This window comes from Rhyacophila brunnea, unplaced genomic scaffold (genome assembly GCF_057557595.1).
Source record: "Rhyacophila brunnea isolate RB1 unplaced genomic scaffold, BYU_Rbru_1.0 scaffold_8, whole genome shotgun sequence".
NCBI classification, from domain to species: domain Eukaryota; kingdom Metazoa; phylum Arthropoda; class Insecta; order Trichoptera; family Rhyacophilidae; genus Rhyacophila; species Rhyacophila brunnea.
Window position 1 is genome coordinate 1,201,318 of NW_028233350.1, and position 14,707 is coordinate 1,216,024.

Here is a 14,707-nt window from a genome sequence, read left to right on the forward strand (position 1 = left end):
TATCAGTATTTTATGTAAATATAAACGACATGGTTGTATTTCTAGTTTACTTACCTTTTATCTTTTTCCGACACAATATCAATATCAATAAGTATATATATCAATATCAATGCCAATACCCGGACACGACAATTTTGCATTCGACCTTTTTTGTTTATAATAAAAGATAATCAATTTTTTAAATGTGTTTATTGATATTATTCTATGAAGGACATGTCAAATTTTGTTGAAAATGTATTTTAAAAACGTTTCTCACATTGATGTGTGAATGTGCCGTGTACACGTTGAAAATGATGGCCTTTCTTTTTTAAACTTAAAAATGAACATTTCATTACCTATCACATAAAATATATTTTTATTGTAGACGTCATCATTTTTTAATTGAGAATAAATACATATTTAGACGATTAGTTGACCGTGGTTTTAACATTTTTCACAATATGTGTATTAAATCCTCGATTGTACCTATTATACAGTAAAAAAGGTCGATAAACTTTTTATTAGAGTTTTAAATTGACTCGAAATTTTTAATTCGTAATTTAACTCGTAATAATATCAGGTGTTTCAAATTCCACTATAACGTAACTGTTATCTTTTTTTAAATTTATAAATTGAAGTAATAATACTTTAGTGGGGATCAACAACTCAAGCCTTGTCAGCATAATGATGATGAGTGATATTAAATAGCTGACCGCAATTATGAATTCTTTAATATTCATTTTCCGTATATACTGTGTCCAATCATTGAAAACTCACTAAATAGATGAATGCATTTATAATTTTCTTAATATCCATTTCCCCATATTTAAAGTCAACCATCCAATTATCGCTAAGTTGAAATAAAATAGCTGACTAAATTGTAATAGTTATTTCCTAAATATTCTGTTCAAGGTATTATTTCGATTAATAGCGTATTACAATTAATTCGCAATGGCACTCTAACATAACTTCCCGGAATGTCAGTATCTCAGTTTCCTTATCGCACCACACAGCATTTCACCTACTGAGCCTCGGAATTATCATATCATAACTCTTGTAACATGACTTGTAACATCTCGAATATTTACGATGCAAATATAATTCGTTCCTCCATTCATTGGAGCAACCAGTAATCCGACTTCTCATCTCAACTCCTGGTCACCTCCTACAGCGATCTCGTCCCTATACAACGAGACCACCAAACATTATAAATGGCGTCGAGAGTTATTAAAATTTTAGTTATAAAAATGTTGGTCGTGCTTCTACGTAGTGTCAGTGTTTTTACACGCACCAAAGAGCTTCTATAAAAAATCTCTGTCTTACGTATTTCCCGGGTCTTTTCAGATATTAATTGTTGAGACTCCTTTACTTGATGTTATTCCATATTATGGATACTATCCGTGGCTATCTCTTAGATATGCTTACATACCGTAGCTTAAACATTAGAATATATGTATGCACAGTATGCTGCAATTCAATCATAGAATCGCGAATCCAGCAGATAAAGGTTCAAGTCCCATCGGGTGTCGTATTTTTTCTAGTGTGTATGTTCATGACATGTTTTTAAATTATGTATATTCGATATATATATAGAATGCGACATTCTCAAATCTTGTGTCTTATTCGTTGAATAAAAAAAATAGTTTATTAAATTATAAGTAATCCGCGACGTCAGTTAGTAATTAAGGAATTAATTAATACCCTACCTTACAGTATTAAATTGCTTCAATTAATATATTATTCTATAAATCGTTAAAATATAATAAATTAAGATTAATTTTGCAATATAAGTCCGAAAATATAAAATTTTTAACTACATACAAATTGTTTAAACTTGAAATCGCTGAAGATAATTATAGAGAAATTACTTCAACCAATAATGTATGACGTAATAACTAATGTTACTTTTTTATTTATCGTTTAATAAGTCAATGCTAAAATCTTTAAGCTAGCATTTTCTTTTAAATGACCAGTTAACTAACCCCACCCAGTTAACGTAACTCTGCATTCTTTGTCAGAAAAAATATTTAAATTTAATTGAATTCACGTGATTTAAAAAAAGGAAACCATTTAAATTCTATGATTGATTATATGAAAAACAGCTGTAAATATGTTTTCACAGTTTTATTAAATCATATACTTACCAATATTTATCATAAACAATTTGTTTTTATGCTGAATTTAATAAAATATCAATCATATTCCATGCATAATGGCAACTACAGACAATTAATATATTAATTAAACACAGTGCGCTTCGTCGCATGATACATAACTAAATATTTTAAAAAAAGTGGTTTTTATAACATTAAATAACGCTTTTATTATGGTTTAATAACTTAACAGTTTTTACCTATAATTTTCATTAATCTCAAACTATAAACAAAATTTATTTAACGATAACAAAAATAGCGTTCAATAAAAGCGTATACAAAGGTTTGAAATATGTTTTATTCAGCCAAAATAATATATAAAACATAAAAATAGACTCTTCAATCAGATTAAAAGTGGTTTTTAATTTTTAATGACGGCATATTTTTACTTATGTGAACTGGCGTAATTATTAGACTCCAGTATTCTGCTTAATCCAATCCCTGAGGGCAGCTATGTTAGAATATACACCTGGGTAGTCTTTGCGAGCACAACCTTGACCGAAGGAAACTATGCCCACTTGTTTTCCACTAGCGAGTACGAGCGGTCCTCCAGAGTCACCCTATAGGTATTAAAAATAAAATATTACATTTATATAATATATTTTTGGATTATGCTGATGATTTAAATGAGTAAAAATGTATTTTTCACTCATGCAACAGATATGCCTTTCCCGGAGAAGTTTCAGCCATAGAACAGATTCAAACTCGAGACTATTGTGTGTATTATAATTTGCCGGTTCCACTGTAACAAATTATTGTTATTCATCGACTGTCTTCATCTACTCTCTAAGCTGCGCTTTGCCACCCTGCGTGGACTATATTCTTGAAAAATGTTTGATGACGACCAATCATCTTACTTCTGGATGATATCCAAGTCTTATACTTATGATTGATATCCACCTTGGTTTGTATCATATCATATTTTTAATGGATTGACTATAAGTCGACGATATGTTTTTTTTGTTCTAAAAATCTACGACTTTATTTCCCACTCATAATTTAAAAAATGAACGCTTGTTGACAATCATGAATAAGGCCGCTTTCACTACAACCTGCATAATATAATGGTTATTTATGAATATTTCACACTCTTCTTCTAATCTAAGATATACCCCTAGACTATTCCAAACCATGCTTTGGCCAGCGTGATGGCCATGCCATTGGCCTTACATATAATATCATTGGTAGTACAGGTGGTTGGAATGAATGGATATACTATCAAAAAATGTTCTGCAGTTTTCTCGGCGCCACGTTTGCAGTTTGAAGGATCAACGGACTATCCCTACTTCCTCGTATTATTTTTTACTTTGGTTCGTATTCGAATAATTATTGTCCTCCAAACTGCAAAAGCCAACTTGCCCCTAGGTAGCAGTTTCTCATCGGGAATCTCTTTGACCTAATGACTTAGACCTAATGACTGGAATGACCTAATCACGCTCTTCAAAGATTTTACGCGTGATTGCGTCCGTGTATGTCCATATACAGGGTGTTTTTCATCACACATTACATATGGGTTGTGCGATATACATCGGTGGATACTTCTCTACTGCCATCCTATGATGTGATTTCAACCAGAATGTGTACTGCATGTACATATTATTTTGATATTGACTACTTGGGATTAAATAATATACAAGGTATTAAAATTTCATATCAACCTGGCATGAATCCTTTCCTCCATTATCAGTTCCAGCGCAGATCATATTATTTGTGATTGGCTGATTGACATTTTTATAAGCAGTGCCACACTTTGTATTGTCTATCGTTTTGACAGTGACGTCACGTAATTTATATGAAGTTTGGCCACCCTCCTAAAAATATGTAATACAAGAAAAAATTAAATATGTTTAAGGATAAGTCATTGCGGAGTTGTAATGGAAGCCTTGACATAATCCATTATTGACTGTAACGTTGTTAGCATGGTATTGTAGCCTTCTTTATACTTGTTACAACAACACATTATTAATACTCGATTTATTGAATGTTGGTAGGTACCTAAAAGGTGAATTTACTTAACGACTAAAAACTCCCAGATATATTTTAAATTAAGATGTAACTATGGAATATTATTTTCTCTGAATCTAAAAAGTATTGAATATTGTGGCTATTGCATAATAAACAATTATAACGCAAAAAAGCTAACCTTAGAGCCTTAATTTGTAAGGATTTATTTGATAGCAAGATAATATATTAATTGTACTAAAAATTAATAAAAGTCCTTAAGATAATTTTGACTCAAACTATTTCATCATTATCATCATCATCATTATCATCATGGAAATGTGTCAATCCTGCTTCTTCTAACGACTCCCTCCATCTGTTACTGTATTTATTGGCCGCTTTAAAATTAGATACAAGCTTCACATGGCAGTAATCGGTAGTTTCATCTAGTCATTGAAGTTAGTCCCCCAAACCAAAACCCGCTCCGCACTACACTCGGTCTTAATCGAACGTATCACGGGAGCCTACAGTCGTGATGTGAAACATCTATTTCAATTCGTCTGGGAATGCCCTGGGAGAAAATACCCAAGACTGAGGTTGCTACGCTCAATGTGAGCTCTGACTGAGTTTAAAGAATTTACTCTAATGCAAGGTACCAGGAAGAGAAAAGCACATGTAAATTACGAAAAAGAAAATAAATTTAAGGTATATATAACAAAGAAAACGAAGCTAATCATACGGACAGCAAATATTATGTGAAGAGATCTTCACGCCCGCAGTAAGACGCCGCAATTTTTTAAAATGCAAGATAATAATTGGCCTTTGTAGCAACCAAGTTGGATGGCCCGATGGGCTCAACAGCTGGTTGGACCGATCTGAGCATCTCCTCCCGTTCGGAGCACATACTCAGACATTCAAAGAAGATATGGTTGGCATCCTGTATTTCCCCTCCGCGTTCCATCTAGTCACAAATTTTTTGACTTACCTCGTTTTCAACCCCCTACTAAATTTATCCACAAGTACATATATTATTGTTTTCGAGATAACGTCTCCGCTTTTTAGGCATATACGATCATAGCTATTATAACTTTATTGTCTTATTAAGCATGCTAGCAATTTGCAAAAATAATTGTTGTGATTTAAATTGTCTCAATCAGCTAATGAAATAGACGTTAATATTTTTCTTACCGATGTAGTACCCCATCCAGATACGATGACATCCGTTCCTGGAGCAACAGTCTCTCCGGCAGCAGGCAAAGTGGCAATTTTGACAGTTTTACCGTCAATAACCATATCTTTAGGAGCATAAACGACAGCTACATCAAAGTCATGTGTGTTCTTGTCGTATTTGGAGTGAACTTTGAAAGTGTTTGTAATATATGTAGTACCTCCGGTGAACAAATCAGCGCTACCAGTTCGGATGGTGATCGATTTGATGCTACAAAAAGTAATTAAATATTAAAGTAGGTATTAGTATGAAGAAATACATCATTACTATTAAGATGAGACTTTCACGTTGTTTCCTATATTCTATAACAGTGGTTCTCACGTGAAATTTAGCTGTGGCGGCACAATTGACACTCACAGTTTTATGGCAATGTCTGGTGGCCGCACCAAATTTCACTTTTGTTGTGATTGAAAAAATTAAAGCTAAATTATATTGGCTAAAAAAATATATCAATTTATTTATTTAAGTCCATTATTACATTTTATTTACATTTGAACATTTTAGTACATATCGATTTATTTAAAAATAATGCAATTGGAAATTCCTCAATACTCCCTTTTTTCCAATGCGAGCCGTATGGCTGCTTCTAAGTGTACATCTGTCAACTGGCTTCAATATTTGTTTTTTTATGAAGTGCATTACACTGAATGATCTTTCACAGTATACAGTAGTAGGAAAAATCGACAATTTTAATAAAGCAATTGTTGCAATTCTTTGAATTGACTTGATTCTTGATCAACATATAACTTCGACCAAAATTTTTCAACCGTGCTATAATTAAAATGGTTTTTGGTACTTGGTCATGACTCATTTGCAATATCGCATATTTAACGTTAGCCCAGTTAATTAAATTAAATATTGAAAATGATGTTAGTGGCCGCAGCAAAATTGAAAAAGTTAATTACATCGAGTCATTTACATGTTCGCATTTATGGTGATATTGAAAAAAAATCTTGATTACAGTTTTTAGGTGAACTGTGAAGTTAATTATATTCTTTCATTTATGTCTATAATTTTCTTTGTCGTCAGAATTAAATATTTTATGTACTTTTTTCGTGTTGTTTTATTGTTCAGTGCTTCGTGAAGTCAATTTCATGATTATGTTGTTAAGATATACCATCGCTTTTTTTCTAGTATTGATCTAGGGATGACATGCCACACAGTTTGAGATATGTAGCCATCACAAGGACAGCATTTATATAGTCCCTCAATTTAAATCTTTTTAGATAGGCTCTCAGTACAACGTCGCCTGTTATTATTTGTGTGAGTTCGTGGGATATTTTATATTCCTGGCAAGAGTGATTGCAGAGATTAGATTTCCGTGTTATTGATCCTGTGGTGGATGTTGTATATCTGTTGTTCTATAGAATAGTTCTGGATATTATAGAGTTAATTAGGCGGCGATATATATTTTTAGATAAACAATCAGAATTACCATTGTAAAAATAAAAACGAGAACGATAAATAAGAAAAAAATATGGCAAACATTATAACAACTTTCAGAGGATATATTGATATATTTTTTGCAGCTCCAACTGTCTCTGAATAGTAATTACATAATGCGATTAAACTTTTCATCTGTTTTACTGCAGAAAATGTAACAGAATTAATAATTATATTATTTTCTTTTTAAATATCTAAAAAATATCCCCTTTTTGGCATTTGTTTTATATTGCCATAATATTATGACGATTCCTATATTTTATATATATTTTTTCTGTACTTACGTAGTTATTTATTATAAGTTACAAACAACAGTTAACTGATGTTTCAGATATATTTTGGCATTCGAAAAATTACCAAGAGTTAATCTTAATCCGATAAAATAACCATATTTTTTTAAATTTATATATACATGTGCAAAATAATAAAAAGAAATCATATGCAATGAAAATATGCGCATTAATAATATAAAAGAGATAAGTATATAAATTCATCTTACTTTGCAAAGCAATGCGCCGCTGACAGAATCCATCTCTTGCTGATGATGGATCCTCCACAAAGGTAGTTGCTTGTACCGTCGTCGGTAATGAGAGACACCTGGTATGGATGCTTTTCGATAGTTGTTTCTTGTCCGCCTACAATCTTTGAAGATATTGTGTGGTTTCTTCCTTTATGATGCTTGGCTGATGGAAATCCTTTTAAAAAACATATTAGATTTATAAAAGCAACTAAAGGTTAAAATGGTTTACATTTAATTAATTTTCTTGTAATATCATTAGGTTACTATCTTACTTCACTGAGATGGCAATTATTAATAGGTAATTGTGTTCTCAAAATTTACTCATGTATTTAAGAATACTGGAGAATACGAGTATGCATTATAGTTTATATTCATATATATATCTATCTGTTATATTACAGAATATATTTTTTTCAAAATAGGTTGATGACATTGCAGAATAAAATGACAAAGTGAATTTGACTGTCTTTATTAAAAAATATTCATGGCATATATTATTGGAATGTATTAAAACATAGTTTTGATCTGTGATCATTTTTCTGCGGAAGTATGTACATAATAATATTGTAAATGAACATTCTGGTATTATTAGAACATATTAAGAATTTTAAATTTCACACCATTAGACTCGGTTTCACTCGGCTTAACAACATTGTTAAAACTATTTATATACTTAGTATATTTAGATATACTTTATAATGGTGAGATAATATGGTGAAATTTAATATTATTTATTTTCAATTTTATAAATTAAGACGAAGTTCGTGAATTCCGATAATTTGGCATTTAGACAATTTCCATCTCAAATGTAAACGAAATAGATTAAAAAATATGATAACAAACAGTAGAAAAGAATTTGACTAATACAATATATAAAATATAGGTCATTTTGAAAAACTTTAGCAATACACCTATTGAAAAAAAATATTTGAAAAAGTTTGACAGAGTGGGAGTCGAATTCATAGCTTTCACTATCTGGATGATTGTGCTTGCTACCGACCGATCTATGAATTATGCGAAAATTTATTTTAACAGGTATAATATCCGGGGATTTTAAATTCCGCCAATGGAAGGGCGACCGACTTTGAAATTAATTAAGGTAACGTAATCGGTACTAACATGATTAATATGTGACATCTGATATTAACCAATTACATTAACGAAGTCCTTATACTTGTAAATAGATATTACTTTGTTATTATTGTTATTAAATAGGTACTGAATATTTACTTGATTCAAGAATAACAAATTCCAATTAATGAAAATATAATATCATTTTGAAAAATGTTAGAAAAAATTGCATCGAGTGTGATTCGACTCACAGTTTTAAAAATATATACCTATTTTTATTAATTCAAATCTGATATTTTTAATTATTGTGTATATTCAGTAATATTAAATAATAATAAAAAACAGTTTTTATAGGCGAAATTAAAAATAAACAAATTGATAATTTATCGGAATATAAGCAAATATAATTATATTATAGAATATAATATACTATAAGATAATAATTATATTGATGATATTTGTTTACCATAAGCGCAACTCAACAGAGCAAAAACCACTAATACTCGAAACATTGTACTGCTTTGACTTAGAAATTGAAATAAAGACGAGCTTATATAGTTATTGGAACTGACAACTAAAAGATGTTTCTCCATTACTACAAAAGTATTATCAATTATTGTGATAGGTGAAGTATTTAAAATAAAATTACATGTATTACTAGCAAAGTGATAATGATAGATATTAAAAAAAAAATTAAAAATAATATGCTAGCATTATAATCGAAGCAGTGAATCTTAACCGATGTTTGTTCTACCAAGGCGCTGAGTTAACCTACCGTTGGCAATTTCAATAGGAAGGGTAATAACTGTGGTCAATCAAATCGCTTCGGATATTGATATATTCCACATAGATACATGTGATGAGTTAGGTGGATGCTGTTTTATAAGTTTTTAAAATAGTTTACTTGGTGTGCTTCTACGTATTTTATTTGTATTTTATATCACATTGCAAACGTTTTGAAAGCAAGCCAAATCTTGATATATACAAAGTTCGTTAAGAGTAAAAGCTTTAAGATTTTTTTCTCTTTACTTATCGGTCAATTAATTATTGTGACTAAAATTGTTCAATTAATATTCTCACAAATATGTAACCAAATTAATACAGCACTATTTTATTATTAATTCACATAAATATTTAATTGGTTTTAATTGTTTGCGTCCTCAATTGTACAAAATTATAAGTTGTACTTTTATCAAAATATTTTAAAACTTATTTGGAATCATAATTATGATTAGAAATCACTGGTTCAGTAATGCTATCTAATAGAGGCACCGTGAAAATAAACTGCGATAGTGATATGTTCGATTTTAAGAATTGAACTACCCAGATGCAAACAGACTATTTTTATTTAATATATTTATTGTCTATTAATTATTTAATTAGCCAGGTGTGCATATACCACGGCTGATATCGGATTGACTCTTGATTTCTACCCAATTATCACGCCTTACCCTTACGATAATCTGGTAAGTTTATGTACACCTAATTCTGTGATGAAATAAAAAAAAACCTTATATTGTATATATTACTTACGGAGATACATGATTGTTATGATCATGTCATATTGCTATTTTTAAAATCAAAATTATCAATATAGATTCTTAAGAAACAATTCTAAAACTAGGGTCGAATTGTATTAAATTTATAGCGCCATATCCTCCACAGTAAAAAAAATAAAAGTAAAAAAAAAACAGTTTAAAAATAATCTTATTTTTTTTGAATTAGGTGAGAGAAACTAGAATATTTAAATATAATTAATTATACATATAACTTATCTTAAATTACATTTTTTATTATTGTTATAGCGCTGAAATGTCTGCTTATGGGTAATTATAGACGGCTCAGAAAAAAATATTTGATACTAACTAAAGTGCAAGATTTTTATATCCTACTGCTTAACGTAACAAAACATCGGGGTGGATATACTGCTGAATGAAAGTCTCACGTAGTTTCTTTCATTCATACTAGTCACCGGTTCTTTGCTGCGACGTAATCCTATAATTAGATACCATGAAACTTACTCGTCGATCAAGTGAGGATGGCCTTGTGGCTATTTGGTACCCTAGACATACATAACATGTATTTAACCAACATAGATTGCAGTCGCACCATGTACAATTATCAGGATTACCTTGAATATACTCTTTTAAAGGAAAAACAATAATTAAAAGTACAAGATTAGTGCACATATAATAATTGAGCGTGTATTGAGTATTCCAAGTATATAATAATATAAACAGTATAATATGTACCTGTATGTATAATAAAATATATAAATAATTACAAGATAAAAATAACTTTGTATATACTTCTTCTTTCTTCTTTCACCCTGTCACGTCCCAACATTGGGGCATAGGGCAAGCACAAGTTGGCGCCACTTCCCTCTGTCCATTGCCAACTCCTGTGCCTCCCGCCATGTCAGACCTGCAGCACGTAGGTCGCTTTTGTAGCATCGCTACAGGGTGAGGAAGGGCCAGCCACGGCGACGGAACCCTTGAGGCTGTGCCACAAGGGTTCGAAGTGCCGCACTCTTTGGTGGCATCCGGAATACATGTCCCAGCCACGTAATTCGCCTCTTCGTGATAACTTCAATCACCGAAGGCTGTTGTGTCTGCTCACGAACTCGGGTGTTTGCAACGCAGTCGTACCAATGTACCCCTAAGATTCTGCGGAGACATCGGTTCTCAAAACTCAAAAGCCGGGACTCTAGAAGCTTAGTAAGATGCCATGTCTCACAGCCATACAGGAGCACAGGTATCACGCACGCGTTAAACAAACGACATTTGGTCCTCACAGAATACAGCCTTGACCTCCAGGTGACTCCAAGTTGGTTGAACGCAGAGCCCGCCACACCCATGCGGATTCCAAGCTCACTAGAAATACCACCATCATCGGCAACCGTGGCACCCAAGTATTTGAATCTGGACACCAGCTCGACGGGCAGACCAGAAACCCGCAGAGGAGTGTCAGCGTCGATGCAAGCAGCACTGCACATGGATTTGGTCTTAGCGGCATTCAGATGAAGACCCACACGCATCGAGTTCGCAGCTAGCCCGTTCACGGTCACCTCCAACCTTTCGATCGTCGAGTCAAACACGACTGCGTCGTCTGCATACTCCAAGTCGCACAGTCTTTCTTCGCATAGAATATTTTATATACAACGTTTTTAAATTTTCTGTTGAATCATAAACTTGACTTGACTAGCTTAAACGATCAAAAAAAATTAAGAAATAATACTGAAATGAAATTTTTATATTACATATTGATTTGTTGTTTTTATTAAATAAAAACAACAATACAATGCAGTTCCACCATGAATTGACAGTTAACAAAATAAAAGACATAATAATTTCTAGGGTAACGCACGTATATATCAATAATTTAGTTTCTAGGACCCCAGACCCCTAGCAACCAATAATGGTGTCGAAATAACTTTTCATACAAAACAGAATTAACTGAAAATGAATTCAATTCTACTTAAAGATATCTAAAAATATTAAAAGAATGCATTGGCATCGTGTTCTGATATATTCTAAAAGTTTCAAATGTCTAGCTAGTCGGGAAGTTAGTTAAAAATCGATTGCAAGATTTGTACTGGATAAACAACCACCGGACAAATAAGAATATGACCTAATAAAAACGTTGTAAAAAGAATTCAGACTTCATATAATTCGATAGAATCAGAGCTGGTTTCGTGCCATTAAAGGGAAATTACCAATAATCAAATTATACTTATAATTTGAAAATACCTCAGAGAATTATTATATAACTACTAGAAAAAAACTTTTTTAAAAAAAATACGACGTCCAGCGAGAAACGAACCGACGTCTATGAGATTCACGCCCACGTGCTCCACCATCAAATGTATTTACCTACTATCTAATTTTGACGAAATTAATAAGTGTAGTAATTACAATACTCTCTGAAGGGTTTTCATTTATTTTTTTTTGTCAATCGGCTTTTGTATTTTAAATAAAAGTATTAACAACTGCTGTCAGCATGTCTTCAATTTTAGTTATAATATAATTGCACTTGCTGATAATTCAATAAACATTTTTTTATTCAACTTATTTTATTCAATTTTATTTCACAAGATTTCAAAATGCAACATTGAGTATTGAACATAAAATATAGTTTGAAAACATCTTAGAGAATATTTAACTACTAGAAAAATTCTTTTTGAAAAAAAAAAAAGAAACAAATAGATTTTTCTAGTGGATTATAATATTTATTTGAGATATATAGTTTTTTTTTTAATAAATAATGTTGCATTCTGAAATCTTGTGAATTATTCGTTGAATAATAAAAAATAATTTATCAAAATATTATTTACCTACTAGCTACTACTAGCTAAATATAAAAGATGATGAAACTGGGACTCAATATCAGTCAATATCCGTAGTTTTTCTAGAGCATATTGTATCTTATAACTTAATATTGAAGCATACATAAAATGAAGTCGTCTACAAAATAGCAAATTTCGATTAAAAACTAAAATCTCGAGATTGTTTTTGACCACGCGTTGAAATATTTTGACTTCGAAGAAAAATAAAGTAATGTCTTATGGTATTCATAATAATTTAATTGTTTACTGTTTAATGGATATTATTATAATATAAATGGGTGCCCAAGTTCAGATAATATTCACATTTTAAGATTTAGTTTGGATCATGAAATATCGCATGCAGATATTAAAATATAAAAAATACAATATATTATTATAGTGTGTCAATTATTAATTGCATATAATTTTAGCAATAAAAAACATATAAGATTGCTCATCAGTTATGTAAAAAAATATTATAAAAATAGGGGACTTAACTTTAAACGTCGGAATTTGGGATTTTAGGAGGTTACATTAGTGGACATAGGGATTTTTTATTTATTACAATGCAATAATACAAGCACAAAAACATGAAGGGTTTTTATGATTTACTCCACTTCTTCAACAGAATCGTCGTTCTCAACAAGATCTTCACTCTGATCTATTATCAAATTATTGGGTACTGTTCAGTTATCAGGAATACAGCGGAAAACACATTTTGAAAATAGCCGATAAACTGGATTATTTGTTAGGTTAGCCTATCCAAACCTAACCTAACCTAACCTAAAATAAACTAACCCAAACTAACAAATAATCCAGTATATCGGGTATTTTCAAAATGTGTTTTCCGCTGTATTCCTGATAACCGAACAGTACCAATTATTGTTATAACAATATGTTTTATTTTGTTAACTGTCAATTCATGGTGGAACTGCATTGTATTGTTGTTTAATTTAATAAAACGCATTATTTTTGTAGTACTTATTCCATTTTAAATCAATAAATTAGGACCGGTTTCGTCCGACTCAGAGGGACATTTTCAACGTTTCAAAGATGAAAATGTCCCTCTGAGGTGGAAGAAACCGGTCTTAATTTATTGATTAAAAGTGGAATAAGTACTACAAAAAAATGCGTTTTATTAAATTAAACAAAAATAATAATATCTTTAATTTTCGGGAACAAACTGTAGCAAATGTTTGAAATTCCTTATTTTACCGGGTTTTATTTTATATATTAACAATTTTCTAGTCCTTGGTTGATTTTTCTGCGCACACCCATACGACCATGGCCCCCACAAAGGGAGGGGCTGACAGGGCTCTAGCCTGGGGGTTCGGGTTTAGAGAATGTCCTGCGTGCCGGGTTGACCAGGTGTGTGAGAAAAACACACCAAAAATTTGCTAGAATAATAAAAAAATATTTACCCAATATGGCAAAGGGTTGCCTGTTACTTGGCTACTACAAAAAGAGGTCGTGATCAATGCTTCATAATATTATGATGAGTGCCGATAACTCAATAAATCAACTGGATTTATTTATCGCTGAAAATACACAGTCGCCTTAACTCATAAGTAATATAAAAATGGATATGGGGAAGTCAGAAAAAAAGACGCTATATTATCATAGAGTATTAAATTGTGTTCACGGCAGTGTTGTCAACTCAAAATCGACAAAAATGGTGTGAATAAATAGGTACATAATATTAACGATTTATATGTAGGTACTGACTTATTTATATAATAGCTGTTGATAGCAGGTATAAAATTACATAGCTACTTTGTTTTTGCGTAGTGCAGCAAAGGAAATAATAATATGATGGTTTCGTATCTTTTCGAAAGTAATTAGTTTAAGTGCTTATAGTTTATATTGGTGTAATTTATTAAATGTTGTAAGTGATACGAAAAATTAAATAAAAAAATTACCTGTGCAATTTTGATATAAAATATTATCTATCTATTCTTAGTTAACCTCTCAAACCTACACTGAAAATAGGATGAAATGACTGTGAGAAAGTACCTCTTTACCGTGAGTATAAGCACATAAGAGAGAAA

The 14,707-nt window shown here is 31.2% G+C and overlaps 1 protein-coding gene across 1 annotated transcript; it reads right to left on the reverse strand.

Moving 5' to 3' along the window:
• Positions 1-2,542: 2,542 nt before the first annotated feature.
• Positions 2,543-7,589, reverse strand: LOC147063815 (trypsin-1-like). Its single transcript, XM_085959077.1, has 5 exons — positions 7,586-7,589; positions 7,244-7,439; positions 5,262-5,511; positions 3,791-3,943; positions 2,543-2,692 (listed from the first exon to the last, which is right to left on the reverse strand). The coding sequence occupies exons 1-5, from the start codon at positions 7,587-7,589 to the stop codon at positions 2,543-2,545; spliced, it is 753 nt and encodes a 250-aa protein (XP_085815203.1).
• Between the last annotated feature and the right edge of the window lie 7,118 nt (positions 7,590-14,707).